The sequence below is a fragment of the Parus major genome, chromosome 1 (genome assembly GCF_001522545.3).
Source record: "Parus major isolate Abel chromosome 1, Parus_major1.1, whole genome shotgun sequence".
Taxonomy (NCBI): Eukaryota; Metazoa; Chordata; class Aves; order Passeriformes; family Paridae; genus Parus; species Parus major.
In genome coordinates, this window is record NC_031768.1 from 77,378,068 (window position 1) to 77,400,022 (window position 21,955).

At 41.0% G+C, this 21,955-nt stretch overlaps 1 protein-coding gene across 3 annotated transcripts in view; it reads left to right on the plus strand.

Annotated features, from left to right (window-relative positions):
- The window catches only part of SESN3 (sestrin 3), a 44,629-nt gene that overhangs the window by 12,973 nt on the left and 9,701 nt on the right, over positions 1 to 21,955 (plus strand). For all 3 annotated transcript variants that reach the window (XM_015626132.3, XM_015626126.3, XM_015626139.3), the window contains exons 2-8: positions 10,242 to 10,307; positions 12,635 to 12,832; positions 13,515 to 13,697; positions 14,079 to 14,315; positions 15,862 to 16,009; positions 18,232 to 18,347; positions 20,637 to 20,827. In XM_015626132.3, the coding sequence (XP_015481618.1) occupies positions 10,242 to 10,307; positions 12,635 to 12,832; positions 13,515 to 13,697; positions 14,079 to 14,315; positions 15,862 to 16,009; positions 18,232 to 18,347; positions 20,637 to 20,827 (1,139 nt within the window). The remainder of the gene's footprint in view (positions 1 to 10,241; positions 10,308 to 12,634; positions 12,833 to 13,514; positions 13,698 to 14,078; positions 14,316 to 15,861; positions 16,010 to 18,231; positions 18,348 to 20,636; positions 20,828 to 21,955) is intronic.

Sequence of the window (21,955 nt, forward strand, 5' to 3'; positions counted from 1 at the left end):
TGAAGAGAGGAGACACAAAATGGAACAGTTTGTTATGCACTCCCACAGCACTATCTCCCAGGCTCCACGTATTTTCCATTTGAAAACTTCCTGAGCTGGAGGTGAATTTTCCATATTTAATAACCGTTCTTGTATTTCTCTTCCATGAACTTGAACACTTCACATTTAAACACACTCCATAGCATCTTACAGCAAGGATTTCCACAGCTTAGCTGCACGTTGTGGGAAAGGCTAAGTACCTCTCCTTGAGTTTGTTGCCTGCTGGTTGATTCATAATCTTTTTATTGGAGGTGGCAGAAACACACTATGCATAGACTGTGACAGGAAGGAGGTAATCAATTAAAATTATTTGACATGCTTATGACAGCAACATCAGCAGTTCAGAGTTGCTGTTTCCAAGGCTCAAAATACTGTGCTTCACAATCCTGCATGAAAAAGATGGCAGAAAACTAGCTGGGGGAGGTCCAGTGCTGAGCAGAGCACCTTTCCCTCTTTGATCTGTGTGAGGGGATTTTGTTTTCTGAATTTTAGTGAGTTACTTCCATGATGCTTAAGATAGTTCCTGTACAAAGATTCAAAATAACTGCTGTGATCATTTGGTACAGAAAAGGTATAGAAAAAGCAGTTTGAAAGCCCATGCTTATGCCATTTGCTTGACTTTCTTATGTCTCTGAATAGAATTTGGTTTTATGTAGTACTTGGTTAGTGAAAGGTGCTTGGGAGTGTATGTCTGCAGCAGCATTTAGTACTGAGCAAAGAGATGGTGTCCTAGAAATTTTTATTGAGCTGAAAACAATACAAGGACACAGACTTATCAAAAGGGACTGTTGCCAGGGACACATGCCAAGTTCATTTCTAGAGTGTGGGGCTTCTGCTCATGTACCTATTCCCTGAAATGCAATGAAGAAGCACCTGTGATATGTTCCAGATAGCAAAATGCGTCTCTGCACTGAGTTTGCTGCTCTTCTGATAAAATTCAGACTTCCCACTTACACGTCCTCATTCAGTGGCCAATCAGGGGAGCAGGCAGAGTGCACCTCCTACTGAATATTAAAAGAACAACTACAAGAGGAGTAAGCTGTACAGTGACATTGCAGGGTGAAAAGTAGTGGCAATGCCTGGGAAGCTGGATTGTGTCATCTAAAATTTCATAGTTAGAGGTCAAACAGGTTTTCACACTGAAAAGGTCCTCAGCCTTTGAGGACTTGCCTTCTTGAGTTAAATTCTGTGGTGGATTTCCACCACACTTAGTTTGTGAAGATTTTTCAGTGTTTGGTAGTCTGTAAACATGAACTGTTTGACATTAGTCACGAACATTGCTTGAATAACACCTCAGGCAGCAAAATACTTTGTGGTGTGCAAAACTGTGGCTAGGAGACCAGTGCAGGAGACCTTGCTGTTTCTGATTGTCTATCATGTAGGTAAGTTGAAGCTGGGAAGGAAACTATTTTAGTGAGCTGGTGCAGAGGTCAGAGCCCAGCTTCCTCCCCTGCAGCTATGGGGGACTGAGATGCTAATCAGGGGAGGATATTGTTATTATTTTTTCCATTAAAGTGCAAAGGTAGGACTCCATACTTGCTGTGAGCAGATCTCTTTATGTTCACTCCAAGCTGTCAAGCTTCATCCTTTCAACTGGAAACGCAGCAGTGGCTGACTGTAACATTTGTCTGGTTTCTCAAGCCTGTTGTGCAGCAGAGCTTCATGTGCCTGCCCTCTTAGGAACTGTTAACCAAGGACTTCTTCAAAGCCAGTGCAGCCAGGAACTTCTTTAAAGCTGACTTGTAGAAGAGCAGCAGTTGTGCTAGCAACTGCAGTGTAGGCATAACCTCAAGAGTCTCACCTTGGTACAAATCAAAATCCTAATGTTTTAGGGCACACTGTGCCTAAAATGTCTCTCTCTGTTCTTTGTCATAAGGAATGCAACACCAGTAACAAAGAGGAGCGATGAGAGAATGCAGCCTTGATGATGGTCCCTAGTTAAAAATTCACCCAGTCTGTTTTTATAGTTACATGCTGTTAAATGCATCTTCTTTTCTATAATCCCTTGGTGATGATGGTCTCTGCTGAAACACTGTAGCACTTAAGGATTTTCTAGCATGAATTGCAGTGGAGTCCTTTCAAGACTTTCCTTAAAAAATTGTCTGAGTGCTGTGTAGTGTACTGCCCTTACATTATTTTACTGTTTCAATCATTTAGCATCTTTGAAATACTTGGAAAAGCCAAAACCAAACAAAAAACCACCACTCCCTGGGCCACTTTCTTAACAGTAGGAGTATGCCGTTATGCTTTTACAGTATGAACACCATTCTCTTTTGCTGGCTTACATGGCATGTCTTTTTAGACAATACTTCTATTAAAAATTCGGTAGAGCATTCTTGGGAGACAGTTCTGCCAGAGATACATGATGGATTTGCATAACCCCAGGGGTCTTTCTCTCTTTTTGTTTTTTAATCTCCAGTTGGCAGTATGCCCAAGAAATCAAATGTGTGTGTGTTTATGAATTGAAGTATTTAACCATTCAATTACTATATTGTAAAGAGGCTGTGCTCTCAGTTGTTAATTTGGGTATTAACTCAGGCCTGTCAAAGCAGCTGCTGCTCTATCTGCACTTTCTAGCAAGCCTTAGTTGTACCTGTTGGCAGTGTTCTGCTGCATGGATCCAACGGGGAAGTCGATCCGGTCTCTCCGTAAGAGGATGGAGGCCACACGTGTGACCACAATCTCTGCCCTTGACCACGCTGAGCCTGCAGCCTCCTGAGCACATGGGACCCTTCTGGCAGAGCAAAACCAGGTGTGGTTAGATGGGCCGTGCTCAGGCAGGACAAGGCAGCCCTCTGCATGGAGGCAGGGAATTAAAAGATATGCTGTGCTGCTTCAGAGAGCCTTTCTTAACACGCAGCACTCCTGTCCTGGCTGATGAGGAGGCAGATTAACTCAGTGCAGTTTTGCCAAGTTAATGGCTAAAGGCTGTGTTCTCCAAACTAGATAATACTGGTCTGTCTCAGTATGTCAGATGTGGACTGAACCTGAAGGTGGAAGAGAGCCAAGGTACAGATGAAACAAGTCCCAGCTAAAACCACTGAAGTTTTCTAACTTTTGCTCTTAATATCTGGTGCTGTTGAAACACAGAAAATGCTCTTCTGTTGTGCTTGTAGTGTATTGAGTCATCTAGACATTCACTCACAAGGTCTTCTGTCCTGAGGGCAGTTCTCGAGGAGCACACAAACTCCAGTGTTACTGCTGGGTGTGCAGGGAGGGAAGGAGGTGAAGTTCTCCGTGGATGGATGAGACAAACATTGTTTCTCCGTTTTTCTAGTCTCCCCATAATTTTGGTTTTGGTTTTTTTTGTTTGGTTTTTCTAGTGGTTTTTTGAAGGCTGAAGTAGACCAGAAGACCATTTGTTGTCTGCTGGTGATGCATGTTTTACTGGTCTTCAGACCAATACCTGGTTAGTCCTGAAGACCTCTTAGTCTATGGTGGAAATTCAGGCTTTTCCATAGCACAGTTGTTCTCATCCTGAGTCAGAGATTACCTTCCTTTTTTTGTTTTAACCAGCAGGCAAGCTGGCTAGCTCTGATTTGGGTGCCTGTGTTTGGTCAGTCGACTTTCATCCTTGGTATCTGAGAATGATTGGGGCATGAATAAGAAGTCAGATTTTGAGGTTTGGCTTACATTAAATGGAAGTGATTCTCAAACAACAAGGAAGTAGGAAAGGTAGTTGTTTGTCTCTTACCCTTTTCAGGTGTTAATAATCAATGCTTAGGTTTGACTTGGCACCATTAGTTGAGCAAATTTTCTTGTGAAGTTCCTTCCATTTTTCTGTTTAGGAGCCTCAGACTTACTTACACAACTAGATGTACTCTGAACTTCAGTCAATATTAAGTTACAGGTGTGTGTTTAACTTGATAAATTTAGATCTATTCTGACAAAAAAAAATTTGCGAAATACAGTTCAGGTTTCTTAAATAAAGAAGTGTTTTTCAGCATACTTGTTACTCTGACATTTGACTTGCAGTCCTTGTCTGTTCCCAGTTGCAGCTGGAGGTTGGTTTGGGTTCATAGGTCTGATCTACAGGACAAGGAGATAGATACAGCAATGGGGGCAGTAAGAATGCAGGTGTAGGCTTGCTTTATGGAAAAGGTAATAGGCTTTTCTGCCAGTAACTTCACCTTCACTGCTGAGTTTTTCTCCTGTGGGCCAAGTGTACCAGATGTCTTTCAAAGAGCAAGGAACCATTGTGGAACTTCTCCTGCCTGACCATCCATCTTGGGTTGGGTAGAAATTGCTGACCTTTGGTTTCTAATTAGTGTGGATTGTGTTCTTAATAGCTGGTAGAGGGATGGGAACTTGGGATAGGCTTCCTTTCATTGTGTGAAATCCAAAGGGGCTGTAACCTGTTACCAGAGCAAAAGCTCTCCATCAATTGTACTACATTGGCTCTCTTCCCAGCTCTTTGCACCACTTCATCAGCTGGGAGGCACAAAGATGCCAAATTCTTAATGTTAAAAGTTACTGGTTTAAGTATTTTGAAATGCTGTTCCATTTAAGAAAAGATTTCCTGCTGTTTTACTTCCTCTGCTAATTTTCATCTTTATGGCTTAGTTTGCATTTTTGGAGTTGGACAGTCTGTTAAGAGGAAGAAACCGTTGCAAAATCACTTGAAATACCCCTAACAAATGACCATAGCCTAAGGCTTTTGCTTTGTGAACTCTCAACATTTTGACATTGTTTGTTCTGAACATTTCTTTTATTGCTTCTGGAGTTATATCCTGGGTTTGATTATAGGAATGGGTCAGCTGTTAAGGAGGAGTTCTGCGCTGTCAGCAAATAAAGTGTTACGTGTCATTTAAATCATTGCTCTTCACATTTTTGGCTTTTGGCTTTTCTTTTTCTACAGAAATTGTTTTGAATAACAGGACACCAATTTGCCTTCCAAATGTAGATCTAAATTTTTGAAGTTGCAGTGCAAGCCTCATGTGAGATTAATTGTAGATATGTTCTGAAGCTATAAAGCTCCCAATTTTATTACATTAGATGCCATAAACATATTTTTTTCTTTAAAGAATGATACATCATAAACTGTTGTCAATAAGTGTCAAAATTTCACAGCTTTGCTGAATACACTTTTTTTTTCTTGTCAGTCAGAGTCTCGAAGGAGAACTGGCATGTGAAGACAGGTAAACTGTGATTATTGAATTTTCATTTTAGTCAGCAAGGCTATGTGTAGTTTTAACTATTACATTAATCCTCTGCAAATTTACAACAAATAAGAAAGTTACCACCTAAAATGAATTGGATGCATCCTAAACTTCTGCCACATTTCTAAACTGCTCTTCCTCTGCCAAAGTTGGGTGGATAAATTAAAATGCAACTTGGCATGCACAGAAATAAACAAAATCCCTCCTGCATCCTAAAGAAGAGTTTGAATAAAAGTAGATGCTAAGACACAACCAGTGTTCAGATAGCGCTTTTTTTTAATGCTTCCTTCTGTTTTCAATGAGGATGGAATAAGCAGATGGTCCAGTATGACTGTATGACTAAAATTGTCTTACGATTTACTGAAAATCAGAGCATTTGACTGTAATTAGAGCCAGTTGAGGTAGACCCTGGATCCAAGAACCAAAAGTGAAAATGTGCTCAGTAAAAACAGTGGGAGTAGTAGAAACCAGTTTGTAGGTAGGGTTTCAACCAGAAGCAGCAGCAAATAATGCTGCTTTTAATGTGAACTAAAATCCAAGGCATTTGTGTCTGTCAGCTGAAAACCAAATATGGGCTCCATAACATTAAGTCTGTGAGATTGAACTGGTGTATTTTGATTCTGAAGAACTGTAAGATAAAGCTGAGACTGGGTAAAAACCAAACAATTCCTTTGGGACGATTCAGCCCCAGAGAGGGAATCTGAAATCCAGTTCTCCACTCCCACCCAGTGACAGACTTGACTCAGATTATTGCTGCAGATGATAATGAGTATTTTAAGGAGCTAGACCACTGAATTTAAATAACAAAGATCCGTACAAATGCTAGATGGTAGCAAAGTTGCTTGTAGATTATAATATAAGAAAAGGTGTAATAAATAATAAGTTACTCATTACTTTTTCCCAAAAAAAACATTTCTGCTTGTTTAGGAGAAAGAGTTTGTTCCTCGGGAGAAACTAATTTTGGAATGCCCTTAGGATTTATGTTTGATCTGGTATTGTTTATTATCCTGATATTTTGACAGTGGTGGCAGTTGTGAGACTGGAGGCTCTGAGCCCCTTCATGAGTGTTTCCTGGACGCTTACACTGCTCTGGGAGTTTACAGGAACACAAGTGGCAGTGTTGCCATGGCTCACAAAATTCCCTCTTGACTGTTTCTTCCTTGTTATTCCCCTCCCCTGTCCCCCATCCCATTGAAGCATGACCAGCGTGATGTCAGGTGCAGGATGAATTAGATTTTACATGCCATGTGTGTAAGAAGGCCCCATGCACCCATAGCAGTGCAACCACTTGCCTCCTGCCCTGTTTTCTGAATACCTAGATATTCAGAAGTACTTCCTAAAGCAGTTGTTTGATCAGCCCCACCAGCTGGCACTTCCATTCTCAAACAAAACCTCCTCTTTTTACAGCTTGCTAAAAATAGCCATTCCTTAAAGCCTGAGGACACGGTGATTCATGTGGTGGTGAAGAGGAAGAAAGGTTATTTCTTTCCTTTGGGCTTGGAGAAGAAAGCTGCTGTGCTATCCCAGTGCCAGCTGGGTTCATGCTTGCTCCCCCTTGGCCTTCATTGCCACATCCCCAATCCCAGTGGCTCTGGCATTCCTTGCTCTGCCACCACAGCCTGGCAGCTATTTGAGATGCAGGTGCCACATCCCAGTGCCCTCCTTGGCTCTGGACTGCACTGGTGTGCAGTCACTGCCACAACTGAAAATAAACCCATGAGATGACAAGCTGCAGATTTGTGTCTGTGGGTTTGTGCAGAGCTCACCCGAGGACAAAGGTATTTCTCACAGTTTATAGCTGGGCACAGAGGAAATGCTCCTACTTTGTCACCATTCAGATTCCTGATGAAGCTCCTGACACCATTGCAAGTGCAGTTTAAATCAGAAGAAGTCACATGTAGAGCTTACACAGGATTTTTCATGGATTCTGCGTCAGCTCTCCCGTGCTCCGCAGAGGTCTCGTTCTGCTGTCTGACACCACAGTGTGACAGTGACACTGCTGCTAAACCTGCTCTGAGGCTCTGCCTTGCAGCAGCCCCTCTCTCAGGCATGCTTTTTTCTACTTTGGAGCCCTTCATCATCTCATTCCTTCTGAGGAAGCAGCCCTCAAAAAGGTACTAGTCTTAATGTAAGTGGAAATTGTTCTTACTCCAGCGATGTGTTGCTGGAGGATCTTGAAGCAGAAAATGACTGGTAGATGTGCGTACAGCATTTTAGTTGCTGAGCAACCTGTTTCTTGCTTCAGCCTCTTAGCAAAAGAATCCAATTTCAAATAAGATATTTGGGACCCTGGCTGACTTAGTAATAGTGTAACCTGTAAAGACTACTTGGACAGGAAAACAAAATGGCTTTCTTGGAAAACAAGAAGCTTTGCAAGATTTTTCACCATAAAGGACCATATATCTGGACTGTTGCTTTCTAATTCCCATATACCATTTTTTATGTTTGTGTTCTTGGGTAGACCTTAAATCATTGTTCTAGATAAAGAATGCCCAGAAGCAGTGGTTTTTATCTACAGCTCATTATCTTTCTCACTGCTTGTGAATTTCACGTGTTTTTATTAATAGCATCCTGAGAACTTGTGCAACCAGATGATGTTTGCTCCTTTTCTCCTCACAAGCTTGTTTTAACCAGTTTTAATAAAATAAAAGCTTTGGCAAGAAGGCAAAATAATCTTTCTTGTTGATAGAAGGGAAGAATATATGCTTCTAATATTAAAAAAAAAACAGCTCCCTGTATGTGTCTAGTGATAAGACTTGTCAGCTTGAATGATCATGTTCGGGATTTGGGAGTTTTGTTCTTGTTTTGATTGTTTGTCTTTTTTTTTTTTTTTTTCTCAGGCTTGTTTTTTTCAGAATTGCCAGTACCCAAAAGGAGTTGGATTTTGTTCTTTTTGTAGTAGAGTAACACACATTTTTCTTGTCTGACTGTCTCCTGGATTTTCTGTCATCATTCACAGGAAGTAACTGTTGATACTTGCCTATATTCATCCACCCAAGTAGTGTTTCCTCCTTTCCTCAGCAGTAGCTTATCTGCAGGCTCAAAGGAGTAATAGCAGTCACACTGAATGGGAAAACAGGAGAATGGACCCCAGATCCTGCTAGAAGCAACAAAGGGAGGTTTTTTTTGCCATTGTTTTTTGGTACAGATCAGAGAGCAGGATGGAGAAGGTTTAGCTCTGGTTTAGACCTGCGTTCCAGTGAGAGCTGACAGTGTGCAGGTATCCAAGTTGTGTCACTCACACAAGCTGCTTCCTCCAGATTATTTAGTATGAAATAAAGGTTTTAAACTTCAATTTCCGGATACCCTTCTTAAAACAAGTAAAATCCAAGCTTGTATCCAGTCTTGGAAAGCATTTATTTTTTTCAGTGTTGGCAGTAATGACTGGCTGCTGGCAAGACTGTGTATTTGAGGGCAGAAGATGTCTTCCTGTGCCTTGTGTAACTGTGTGAGGAAGGGGTTGCATGTGCAGATACCAGGACTCACTTCACCCTTTCTTCCCACTTTAGATTGAGTACTTTTTATACATGAGATGTATTTTACAGGATTTTTGGGGCTGTGACAGTAGGCAGTAGATGGAAGAAGTTGTCTCCTGGCTGCTGGGCTTCATGTGGTTGATCCAGTTTATTTCTGCATCTTTTAGCAGCTAATTGTTCCAAAGTCACAAACTCAATTGTCCTGTGAGAGTTTGCTTTGGAACATCTTTCCTGAATAATCATTGCTGATTTTTGCATGTTATTTCTTAATCTAATTTAGAAAGGACAGGATATTTTTAAGGATCAGGACAATAGTTACGCAGCTCCAGTGGCTTAATTTTCCTGTGTGGAAATCAGTGGCACATTCATTATGGGACTGGAGCTGCTGTTTGTGCACACAGCAGTTAAGCTTAAAGCCCCCTTGGTAGAGGTATTTAAGAGTCATTTGTTATGGAAAACTTCAGACTTTCATGTTAGGGGCACGAAATACTTAGTATGCAAATCCCATACTGCTGTTTATGGATAACATATTAAGAGTCACCAACACTGTGGTTGCAATTAGGGACTTGAGACAAGTGTGCAGCCAGCCAGATAGGTGGAAAATAACCATGAAGAAGAAAAGACAAGCAACTGCTTTAAATTATTGCAAGGGAAATTCAGATTAGACATTAGGAAAACTTTAACAGTCTGAGGAGTTAGTCACTGAAATAAATGACCCACAGAGAGGAAGGGACCTCCAGGAGAATTGGACTGATGCTGGTCAGGAATCACATGGACAGTGTTGGTCCTGCCCTTGATGAGTTGGAGGAGCAGGCAGCCTCCCCAGGTCCCCTCTGGCTGGCAGCACAGTTTATCTTAGTCCAGTTTCTTATCCCTTATAAATCAAAAAAGTCCTCTGGCTCTTATTACACTATCAGCTTGTTCTGTACTAAATATATCCTCCTGCCTTGTAGCTGGGGTTTGCACACCAAGGCTCCTGCTGCGTGCAGTGTGCTCCAGGCTAGGCACTCAGCAAGGTGGCCTTTTCATCAGGTTTCTAGAAAATGCATGTAACTGGGTCTTGCTGGTTTGCTTTTCATGACAATATTTGGAACGTGAAGTTCTTATGCTCTTCACAACGTTAAAGATCTCATCAGATGCTGATATTGAAAAAAAACAGCATCTTTCTTATAATTTCCTGAGTGTGGGGTTTGGGGTTTTTTTTCCCCTCTGTTATCAAACTTCTATTCAATCCAGTAAAATGGCTAATTTTAGCATCATGCCAGATGTTTTGTTGCTGTTGTCTGTGTATCTTAAAACTGGTCTGTAAACCAACTGGGATTAGATTTTTGGAGTTTGTTTCTGCCTTACCCCTGCTTGAAATTAGTGCTGTTCCTTGCCAAAATGAATGCCATTCCTTCATGCAAAGTACAGGGGATACAAAGCTGAGCTAATGTGATGCCCATACATCCTGAATGAACACCCAGGGGGCTTTGAGAAGAGAATTGAATCCAGACCTTGAAGATCTCACCCTGTGTGGTGAATATGTAATTCTTGACAGTGACTGAACTATGTGACTGTTTTTCAGGAAAAGAGAGTGCAAGTGTCCCCGCCGTTGACAAGAGGACCAAGTGCCTTTATACCAGAGAACGAAGTAAGTTTGCAGTTAGCTGGGCTGGGTGATAGTTTTGAAAATAATGACACTGAAGGGTGATTCTTTGACCCTGCTTATTTCACAGTACCTGGATGAGCTCCCTGGAAAGCAAAAGCAATAGTTTCACTGGAACAGGTTCCAGTGGGTAAGGCACACCGATCCTTTCACACAAGTGGTACTGTTTGACATCTTTTCTGTCACCAGCATTCCCAGAGACAGCCATGAGTGACAGCTCTGCTCTTGTCGGGTGGGGGTGAACACATTATTTATAATGCCAGACTTGAGGGGAGGCCAGTCCTGTACTGCAGCAGTGTGATTATGTAGCTCTCAGAGCAGTGCCTGACCTTCAGTTTGAGAGAAGCTGCAAATATGACTTCACTCCTTAGACTGTAGCTGTGGCTCTTGAGAGAATTTATGGTTGAAAGGTAAAAGTGGATTTCAGACTTGAGATTTCTCCCATGACAAATGCCGACTGTGGTTTGTTAAATAAACCTTTCTCCCCCATTCCTTGTCATGAAACAGTACAGCGACTAGAGAGGGCTTAGTGATAGAATAGTAACACTATAACTGAAGTGATGATAACACTACTGGTGTCAAAGGCTGCTTTATTGTTCCAATAGAAGGAAAACGGGCAGAGGAATAATGACTTAATTGTAAAGGTTCCTGTTAACATGCCACAAGGCTTTGAAAGAAGAATTTAAAAAAAACATGTCTGTGGATAGAAATAAATCAGGAGGAAGTACATGCACAGTACGAAGAGGATAGTAATAGAGATGGAGATAAAGCTTAGAAATAATCATATGGCATATTGCTATGCCTAACATAGCAACAGCACAGTCCTTCAGGACTATATTTTGATTCTGTCAGCAGAATTTCTTTCTATAACTTGCACTGTTACAAGGAAAATTCCTGACAAGCTGGGGAAGATTAGAAACCTTACCAGAGACACAAAAAATATTATTTCCCCAAGAAACCACTAAAACAGACAAGAATCTCTTAAATACATGAGAGATACACTTGCTGAAGAATAAGGGGGACTCCTAGGAGTGGAGTGAGGTATATACAGGGAGATAAAACGGTCTCTAATGTCTGAATAAAATTCTGGTGGTAAAAACTTTAATAAAGACAACTGAGAAGGCATCGATTTGGGTGTAAAACATAGAAAAGCTGCCATAGTGAAGATAGACATGTAAAAATCATGGAGCTGCCTAACTGTGTAGCTGCTTCTTCCATTTCTTTCTGGGCCCACAAATTAAACCAGGAAAGTACAGTGGTGAGAAATTAAAATGTAGTATTGTTTGTGTTTCTCTGTATGTAACTTATCTATATGAGATCTGATAGAAAAATATTTGAGACATGGTCCACTCATCAGCCTATCATAAAGAAGAAAACATATTTTAAATAGAATATTTCAGCAAAAGCATTGTGCTTCTTGGTTTTGGGCATTTCTAGCTTCATGTGCAGTAAAACAGCTAAAATATGTTCTCATTTCATGGTATTTGCAATAGTAAGCTGGCTGGTTTATTACTGCACAGTGTCAGAATAAATACTGGGTATTCTTGTCTTGTGCTTGTAACTTCAGTGGTGAACGTGTTGAGAATGGCTGTTCCTAGTGATAAACACTGAGTAATAGCACTCATACTGTGTCAGGGCTTGCAATGCAAGAGCTACTTACTGTTCTGCTGTTTCATTTCATCTTGTGCCCAAGGTTTGGATTGGTTGGAATAATTAAAGAACAGCTTTTGTTTAAAGAAAGCATTAAATTCCCGCTCTAAATAATACCTGAATGTTATGGACAAATTAGCATTTGATCTCCTCTTCAATTATACAAGCACAGAAGGGGTAGATTGCCAGGCTGTCTCTATAATTTGGTTACATAATCCAGTTCCTCTCCATTAATTTTGAAATTGATTTTGGGGCTGAGTACTCAGGTAGTGTGTGTCTATACAGGTTGTCTTCCATAAAGAATTTACTTCCCATTTCTGTTTTCTGTTTACTTCCAGCTCTCTGTGCAGGTTTGATTTCAGCATTTGTGACTTCCTCTGCTTCAAGAAGATGTACAGAATAATGGGTTTGGGGTTTTTAGTATAAAAAATAACAGAGGTTCAGTGTAAAGTGTTCTTCACTTCTCAATATACAAGTAGGATCTGTGTATGTGTATTTGCATTCATGCAGGCATGTATGTTTGCAAATGCACACCCAGAGCTCCATCATTGTCTTTACGTCTGGACACGGATAATCTTTTCATTCCACAGTGTGTTTCTGCCCAAGGCTAAAGCTGCAGAAAATCTCTCCCTCTGTTAATATTTCTCCATCTTATTTTCAAGGTTATGCAAGCAAACGGTTTGGATGAACGTACCAATCTTCTTGTGGAAGAATATTCTACGTCTGGTCGCCTGGACAACATCACACAGGTCATGAGTATCCACACTCAGTACCTGGAGTCCTTCCTCCGCAGCCAGTTCTATATGCTGCGCATGGATGGGCCCCTTCCTCTGCCCTACAGGCACTACATTGCTATCATGGTACGTACCAAGGGGCTGTGTATCTTCTCCTGCAGCTCTCACTTCTGTATTTTAAAAAAGAAGGAAGAAAAGGAAGAATTCAGAAAGGAGAAATTAGTGGTATTTTGACAGAGGCTGGATTTTTGTTGTAGGTTTTTATCACAATAAAGCAAACCTAGCCAGAAGGTTTTCAGTGAGAAGGGAGAATTGGCAACCTGCATCATTCCCTGTTTCCCACAGTGATGCACCTCTCATATGCCCACATCACTGTGCAGCAGTAGGATGAGATGCAGTAAACTCAAGTCACAAGAAATTCCAGATGGACACTAGGAGAGCAATTGTCTGTGTGAGGATGTTGAGACATTACAGCAGGAACCAAGAAAGGTTCTGTGATCTCCAAGGGGGAAGATCTTGTCTGGACAAGGCTCCAAGCAGCAAGTTCTAAGTCAGCCCTGTGAGCAGAAGGTTATCTTCTAGTGATCACTTCCAACCTAAATTATATTTTGCAATCCAGAGTAGCCAAATGTATTTTTGTTGGAGAATCCTCCATACTGTATAGAAATGCATTGCAATGCATTTGCACAAGGCCTTTTGGAATGACACTGTACTTTTGTTTTGTGTTATTAACCTGTCTCCCACTCACAGCAAAACCAGATTACACACTAATGTGCTGCACCATTCACTCTGTGTTTAATTATTCCAGGCTGCTGCCAGACATCAATGTTCCTACCTAATAAATATGCACGTTGATGAGTTTCTGAAGACTGGCGGGATCGCAGAGTGGTTGAATGGTTTAGAATACATTCCCCAAAGACTGAAAAACCTGAATGAAATAAACAAACTTCTTGCACACCGGCCCTGGCTGATCACGAAAGAGCACATCCAGGTACCTCTTCAGTCATGCCCTGTAAATACCAGTAAATGTCTGGTAAAAAGGATTGCCAGGAACTGTGCAAGTGCCTGGTTAGGCTTCGTTACCCTGAGTTAAGTTCAGGGAAGTACTAGTGCACCAAACAGGCTGATTCTCCTGTGTGACAAAGCCAGTAGGATTTTCTTTTTAGGAGTAGCATTGGCTAAAATAGCCCAAAAGAAAAAAAGTAATATATTAGGTGTCTCTTTTTTTTTATCCAGTGAGAGTTTGTGTGCAAGGGGAATATGGTATTATTGGAAGAAAGAATTGATCCCTTTTTGAAATGTGTAGTGCTTTATAGAAAAGCTGGGTACCAAAAGAAATTTTATATTTACACTTTTTTTATTCTCATTTCAGAAACTTGTCAAGACTGGGGAAAATAATTGGTCTCTTCCTGAACTGGTGCATGCTGTTGTCCTGTTGGCACATTATCATGCCTTGGCAAGTTTTGTATTTGGTAGTGGCATTAATCCAGAGAGAGATCCGGATACATCTAATGGAGTCAGACTTATAGCAGTCAACAACTTCTGTGTCTGTGATCTTGCCAATGACAACAACATAGAAAATGCATCTCTCACAAGTAGCAACTTCGGGGTTAGTGCTGCAAGAACATTCTTTTGCTTGCCTCTGTTTTGCATTAGAAAACTTTCTTCCATTCTTTCCTGTTTAAATATTAGTTTGAAATTTGTCTACTTTACAGGAATGCTTGAGTCTGGTAATTCTTACATACACTCTGGCAATTTCCAGTGTAACCTATTGAAAACCACACTGTAACAGTGGATGGTAGTCAGAGCAATGTGATTTTGATAGTTAATCTCAGCACCCATCAGGCAAGACTAAAACGTAGCTTTCAGCAGAAAGCTTAAAGGCCCATTTTCTTTAGACAGTGTAGAATTGGCTGGAGCATTGTCCATCCATGTTCCTAACACAAGGAGTGAAAAGAAAAATGGAAAAAAGTAGAAGTAGTAGTAGTAGTAATAATAATAATAACAGTTTTTACTTCAAGGCCTGCAGTCACATAGGAAGTTTGAAACACTTCTGTGTAGATGGGAGGAAATGTCTGAAATAAAATTATTTAATTCTTCATGCTGGTATTCCAGTCTTGAATCAACAGAGAACTTTGATTACTAGCTAATTAACTTGATTAATTTGATTACTAGTTAATTAACTGGACATTTTTTTCTGAAAGTTGCTCTAGAATGCTTTTGAAGGCATGCCTTTGAATTAGTGCTGACAGATGAATTAGCCTCCCTGCCTTTGATGAAAAATCAGGATTATGAGCAGAGTTGCTAGATACAATTTTTACAATTAGCAGTAGAATGTAAGCATGTCATCACTCAGTTCAATCACTGTGTCTTAAATTTCTGGTTTGTAAAATATGCCAGCTCATGCCATGGAGGTGCCTTACTCCCCCTTTGTAGTAGGCAGAGCATTGCTGCTGACTCTGCTTATTGCTAGGCTTACCCTATTGCTAAGGAGTCTGCTGGAAACAATTGTAACTATGGGCAAAACCACAACTCAAAAAGATGGAAAAGAAAAAGATTTATCTTATGGAAAATCTGAATGACAGGTACAGGGCATCCAAAATTTTGATGTATTTCCAGTAAAAAGAGGTCTTTTTTCCTCACAAAAGTAAGGAAAAGGGTCAACATAGTGGCTATTTTGGTCACACATAATGAAAGAAAAGCACTGACTTGTCATCTCAGGTTGTGTTTCTCTAAGGCAGTGTTGCACTGCATCTCTTCAGAAACATATTCTGCATTACTAGTGGGCTGAATATAGTTACCTTAGTATGAAAAGTTGTTTTATGAGAGACGTAGGGCATGCAGATAGATTTTCCTGAGCTATTTACATGGTGGAATATGAGTGACTGTGGTTTCCACACTCAAACACCACTCTTTCCTGTTAATTTGAAGTAAATTAATGCAGCAAGCTCCATTAACACTTCCCAGCTCCTGTCTTCCTGCCATCTGAAAAGCTGTTTGTCTGTGCTGTATGTGGCGAAATGCATTCTGGCTTGAGTTTTTGTGTTTGCTTCTGCTGTCTGGTTTTGAGAACGTTTGCTGTCGAGCATGAATTGTGAAGATGACACATGTTGTCTGTCTTCTAATTTTTTCAGAATGTCATGGTGTTTTTGCAGATTGCAGATTCTTTAAGTGAGCTGGAGGCCCTGATGGAAAGGATGAAGAGACTACAAGAAGATAAAGAGGATGAAGAAGCCTCTCAGGAAGAAATGGCAACTCGCTTTGAGAAGGAGAAGAAGGAGAGTCTTCTAGTAATTAGTGGAGGTACTTGTGCTTTTCCAGTTCAATTCTGTTTGTGCTTTTTAAGAAATTAATTCTTGAGGCTAGTTCAGTGACTGAACCTTTTTCTGTCCATGTATTTATTCTCTTCATCTAGGAGCAGTGTAGTAAGGGTGGTCTTACCTTCTGCTTCATAACCTTAGGATTTCTTGATTGACAAATAACATCATCCTTTTTACTGCTTGAAATTCAGCTTTTGTATATTAAAAAAAAGAAAAAAAAGGCCTGTAGGCTTCCTTAAAAAGTAGGATGTACACTTCCCTTTCTTTATATGTTCTGTATCATCAAAATAATTAATTTATTAATTATATTTAATAAATTAGTAATACATATTTGGTAATATTTCACAGGTGTAGGTTCTGTAGTGCGTAGAAATTCAGCCGCTTTCAGATATGACATTTAGTTTAGGAATTAAATGATGAGACTCAACTACTTTACCATTTACTGCCCACCTGGAAAGGACATTTTCAACTTGCTGCTCTGAGTGATCATACTGCTGTGCTGTTCCACTGCCTATCTTGTGATAGAGATTGATAGCATTTTTTTGCTCTTAAATGATTTTCCAAATTTTGAGCTGAAACCTTCTTTTCCCATCTTCTTCATATGCTCTGGAGTCCTTCATCTTTGACAAACTACAGAATGAAGTCTGCCTCATGCAGACAGGAAGGTGGGTTTTTTCCCAAAGAAAGAATATTATTACAACAATTAGATTCTTTAGCTATTTCCTCATAGTAGAAGCTACTTGATTGCTATTGATCTTTTTAAAAAGTGACCACTAAAATGCTTCACATTTTACTGCACTGTTCTTAGTGAATTTAGGTCTCTGCAGCTTCAGACCAAATATGTTTGAAAGAATCAACAGGTTTGTGCAAAGCCCCCAAAATGGAGGAAGAATGTACTGAGGATCATCAGCAGAGATACTGTTTTGTGGCTCTTTAGGAACATGGAAAAATCTCTGAAAGAAGACACATCCAGCAACCTCAAGCTGGATTTTTTTAAATGGACATTGTAAATTCTTGCTGTATTTTCCTTTGGTCAGGCAGTATCAGCAGTGCAGATAAACGGACACTCATTGCAGTTTCATTTTCAAAACAGGACTTCCATGAGTCTGTGCCACTTCAAGTGTTTAAGGAAAGGGGTCATTCAAGACAGGAGGGGTTTTTGGATGGGGTTGTTGATAGTTTTGTTGACTTTCTTTCCTCTTTACCAATTACTGATTTCAGTTGAGGAGTCTGTGTGTGTTGAGCCTTTACCCTTTCATGAAACCCAGTCCTTGTCAGGGCAGAGGAGTGTATGTGTGCAGGTTTTTTATTCTTCACTGAGAATTTTCTGTAGCAGATGTTGTCCAAGCCTCTTCCTACACAGTTATGTTTTGATTGTTTAATGAGGCAAAGTGGAGATAAAGCACTTCTGCAATTCTTAGATTAACTGACTTTCCAAGGTGCTAACAGTGGACATATGGCAACTGTTCTGTCAGTGCATGTGGAAGCAAGCCATGATTTTAACATCAGGGTCAAATGCAGTCAGCTATGCAGTAGTCAACTTCTGCAGAGGTAGTTACACAATCAAGCCACCTGTTTATTCGGGAGGGAAAGATTGATTCCTGATAGAGAACCTGCGTGTGCTTAACGATATGTTTTGGAGCTCTTTGAAGATGCTTAGTTACTACAGCTTCTGGCAGAATTTCACCCTGATGTACTGTAGAGCTCTTTGGTTTCATATAATCTTCAGCTGATACTTGCCAGTAGAGTGTTGTGTTGCTTTCTGGTGCTCATATTCCAGTTTACAGTGTGATTCCTGACACAAAGGCTGCTCAGTACAACAATCCTGCTATCAAGGATCCATTTTTTGTTTCTTATGCTAACCCAGTGAATTTGCTAATGATGTTCATCTTCCTGACTTAAGATAGCTAGCCTGCCTCAGAAGTCAACAGAGGGAAAAGGAAACCTCCAGACAGAAGTGTAGCTTCTTGTCTTTTTGTAGAAGTACATTACACGTCTGGTATAGGCTGACTTTAATGGGCTCAATGAAAGCAATGTATCCAATAAAAGCAGATGAGAATTGAAATGTTTCTTTCCTTTGTACCACTATTCTCCTATGCATAACTTCTAAAATTTTCCTCCAGTGCTGTAGTAGAGTGTTAGTTGGAAGTCAGCGTTAACTCATGTTCTTGCCTAAAGCAAAGCATTTTCCTCTTTTATTCCCAGCATTTGACGATGAAATAGTTTCTACAGATGTCTCCCGTTATGTTGAAGATCCTGGGTTTGGGTACAAAGACTTTGCAAGGCGAGGAGAAGACCATCTGCCAACATTCAGAGCTCAGGTACTATCTCTTTAAAGCACATTCACTCAAAGAATGTGTGCATATCTCACTACAGAGCATCAAGTGGTTATTGTGAGGCATGTTTGTTGCAAGCTCCTTTTCTTATCGTGGTTCATTAATCACAATCTTGCATAAGTCTCCTGAGATGGAGTCTTTCACTGTTTGTCAATATTTGGCAAGGCAATACTTGGCTTTCCCTTTTACTTCAGTTATTACTGAAACATTACCAGCATTAATGTTTGAAAACTGTAAAGCATATCTGAAATAAAAGGGAAAGGTAGAAAAGCAAGAATTTCTTTCACATCCCTCGAGATGTTGTAGAAAAAAAATCCACTGGAGCAATTCTGTATTCCTGTCATTTTACTAAGTACTCTCTGTCCAGTGGCTATCAATACCTGCATGCATATAGGTCTGTGTGAGTGATTTGAGGAGTATTGTTCTCATATGTGCACCAAATCTCTGCACTTGGAATGCTGTGAAAGAAAAGGAATTCCTAAATATGATTACTGAAGTTTTTGCTGTTTTTTAATGCATTTTTCTCTGTGCTATTGTAAGAACAGAAGATACATTTTTCCTGTACATTGTCTTAAGATGTTGACATCCTTTGCCATGACCAGAATCATGAACTTCATATTATATGTAACAGAAGGGACATCCTAGGTGGTTCTGTTCTATCTTACCGAGCACATTCATAAGCAGGCTAGAAATAAATGGAAAGCAAGGAAGAATTCTTCAACCAAATCAATTAAAATGACAGTGGGTGCATGAAAACTCCGTGGTCAGAAGATGTATCTAAGACTGTAAAATAAAGAATCCACAATTGCTCTCAGGAAATGTATTTAGCTTTATAGCAGTCTCTACTGAACTGGATAATTTATTCTGTGGTCTTTATATGAGCCTGAAGTAGGTTATTACTGCCAAAAAGAATAAGGCATAGTCAGTGCCTATAAATCAAACAATCTGCCTAACTACTTTAGGAGCAGCAGGCTCCCTTGGAAAAAAGCTCCAAAGAAGTTGAAATTGGAACTGAAACATCTCTCCTCTTAAATAAACAGGACAGCTTCTGGCTTACATTCAAAGGAGTCACCTTGATAATTTAACTTTATTATGTCCTATTCTTAACAGTTGGATGTATATAGCCACAGCTTCCCAAATTCTTTGCTATTAATGATACTTAAATTGCAGTAGCATCCCAAACAACTGCAATAAGTCTAATCCTTACTCTGAATGCCTTCAAGCTTGTTTTTGGGGGGAAGGTTTCACTGATAATAGGGATCAATTGCTGTTAGTCAACAGCATTTTCCCCTCTCTGGGCCTTCTGGCTCTCAGAGGCTTTTGTGATGTCCTGGACACCTTTCCAGGTCTGTATGGGTATGGCATATTTCTCACAAGCCTTAGTCTTTTGTGCTGGAAGCCAGAGACCAAACGTGATGTTGTGACATGTTTTAGATGTCACTGATGCCTCCGTGAGACAACGGAGCCCTGTTCTGCTCTTCCCTGCTGCCCTACTCAGGGGAACAGGACAGAAAGCATGCTTCAAGATGCCTAGTGAGGACCCTGGCCTGGCAGTACCTTTGGAAAACAGCCAGAAACAGGAAGGACATGGAGATGATGCCCTCAATTGTAAAGATGCCATCAGTGATGGAATGATAGAGCACTTAACAAGGATGTGAGCACACTCTCACCTTCTGTGTGATGGCATTGTGGAGCTCTGGAGCATCTGCCCTTGCTCTGGAGCAGGATGGTTCTTCCCACTGTGCCACTACTCTACAATGACTTTCCACTCCTCATACAAGCACTCAGGCTTTTATCTTGCAATCTAGGTGCTTGTCTAAGACCAAAACAGCCTGGATTTTATCAGGTTTTTCAGGGATGGTTCAGCACTTAACCCAACGATTTTACATCGTGGCTGGAAGTAAAGGCTCCATCTCTGCTTGGAGATAAGCACCAAAGCCTCCAAGAGAGGCAGGTTTTAAACTTCAAGGCCAATTCCACATGGAATGATACTGTCAGAGTGGCAAAGCAGAAGATTCCCTAAGCACTTCAGGAGAAGCTCGGGGTTTTTTCTCTTGTAGGCTAATGATATCCAGGGTTGGAGTGTCGCAACGTGATATTCACTGCCAGGAATTCTGGGGGAACAGAGCAAATAGATGAAGGATTCAAAATGCAAACTTTTGGAAGAGAATAAAGTCATAACTATCAGACAACAAAAACTGTTGAGTTTTAGAGAAGATAACAGAGGGAATTCACTTTATTTGTGTTTTTCTATATTTTCTTCTCTTTCTGCAGGACTATACTTGGGAAAATCATGGCTTTTCCCTTGTAAACAGGCTTTATTCTGATATTGGGCATCTCCTGGATGAGAAGTTTCGGATGGTGTATAACCTCACATATAACACTATGGCAACACATGAAGATGTTGATACAACTACACTAAGAAGAGCTTTATTTAACTATGTCCACTGTATGTATGGAATCAGGTATGGACAAAAATTCCCTGGCTTAGGAGTACATTTTAAAGCTATGTAAGCAGAAAAATAAACCATGTGTAAAGCATCATTTTAGACTGGGTGTTTGAAGTGGAGATGGTACCTCTGTCTGGAAGTTAGAGTGGTTTTGCTGGCATATCAGTATAATTTTTCCCTCCAGTACAGAAAATGAGTCAGGATGGAACTCTGAAGCCAGCCTGTACCCTTCATTCAGGAAAGACAACATCCCTAGGCAAGTTCACAGACAGCACCCAGTTGGGCAGGAGTGTTGATGTACTGGAAGGAGGTAGGAAGGCCCTACAGAGGGCTCTGGCCAGGCTGGATCAGTGAGCCAAGGCCAATTCTATGAGGTTCAGTGATGCCAAGTGCCGAGTCCTGCATTTGGGCCACAACAGCCCCCTGCAGTGCTACAGGCTGGGGGCAGTGGCAGGGAAGCTGCTCATTGAAAAAGGCCCTGGGGATGCTGGTCTATAGCAGCTGAACACGATGCAGGGTGTGCCCAGGTGGCCAAGAAGGCCGATGGCATCCTGGCCTGGATCAGCAGTGGTGTGGCCAGCAGGAGCAGGGCAGTGACCGTCCCCCTGGACTCGACACTGCTGAGGCCACACCTCAAATGCTGTGCTCAGTTCTGGGCTCCTCAGTGCAAGAAAGACATTGAGGGGCTGGAGCGTGTCCAGAGAAGGGCAGCGGAGCTGGGGAAGGCTCTGGGGCACAAGTGCTGTGAGGAGCAGCTGAGGGAACTGGGGGTGTTTAGTCTGAGAAGCTCAGGGGGCACCTTATCACTGTCTACAACAACCTGAGATGAGACTGGGGGGGGGGTCAGCCTCTTCTCCCAGGTAACAAGTGACAGGATGAGAACAAAGGGCTTCAAGTAACACCAGGGCAGCTTTAGTTTGGATATTAGGGGAAATTTTGTCACAGAAAGATTTGTAAAGCATTGGAACAGCTCACAGAAGTGGGAAAGCGACCATCCCTGGAAGTGTTAATAAAATGGTGGATAGGGCACAAGGTTTAATTGTGGCCATGATGGTGTTTAGGGTTAACCATTGGATTCGATGATCTTAAAAATTCGATGATCTTATAAATTCTATGATCCTACTAAGCCTTTCAGATCCTCTC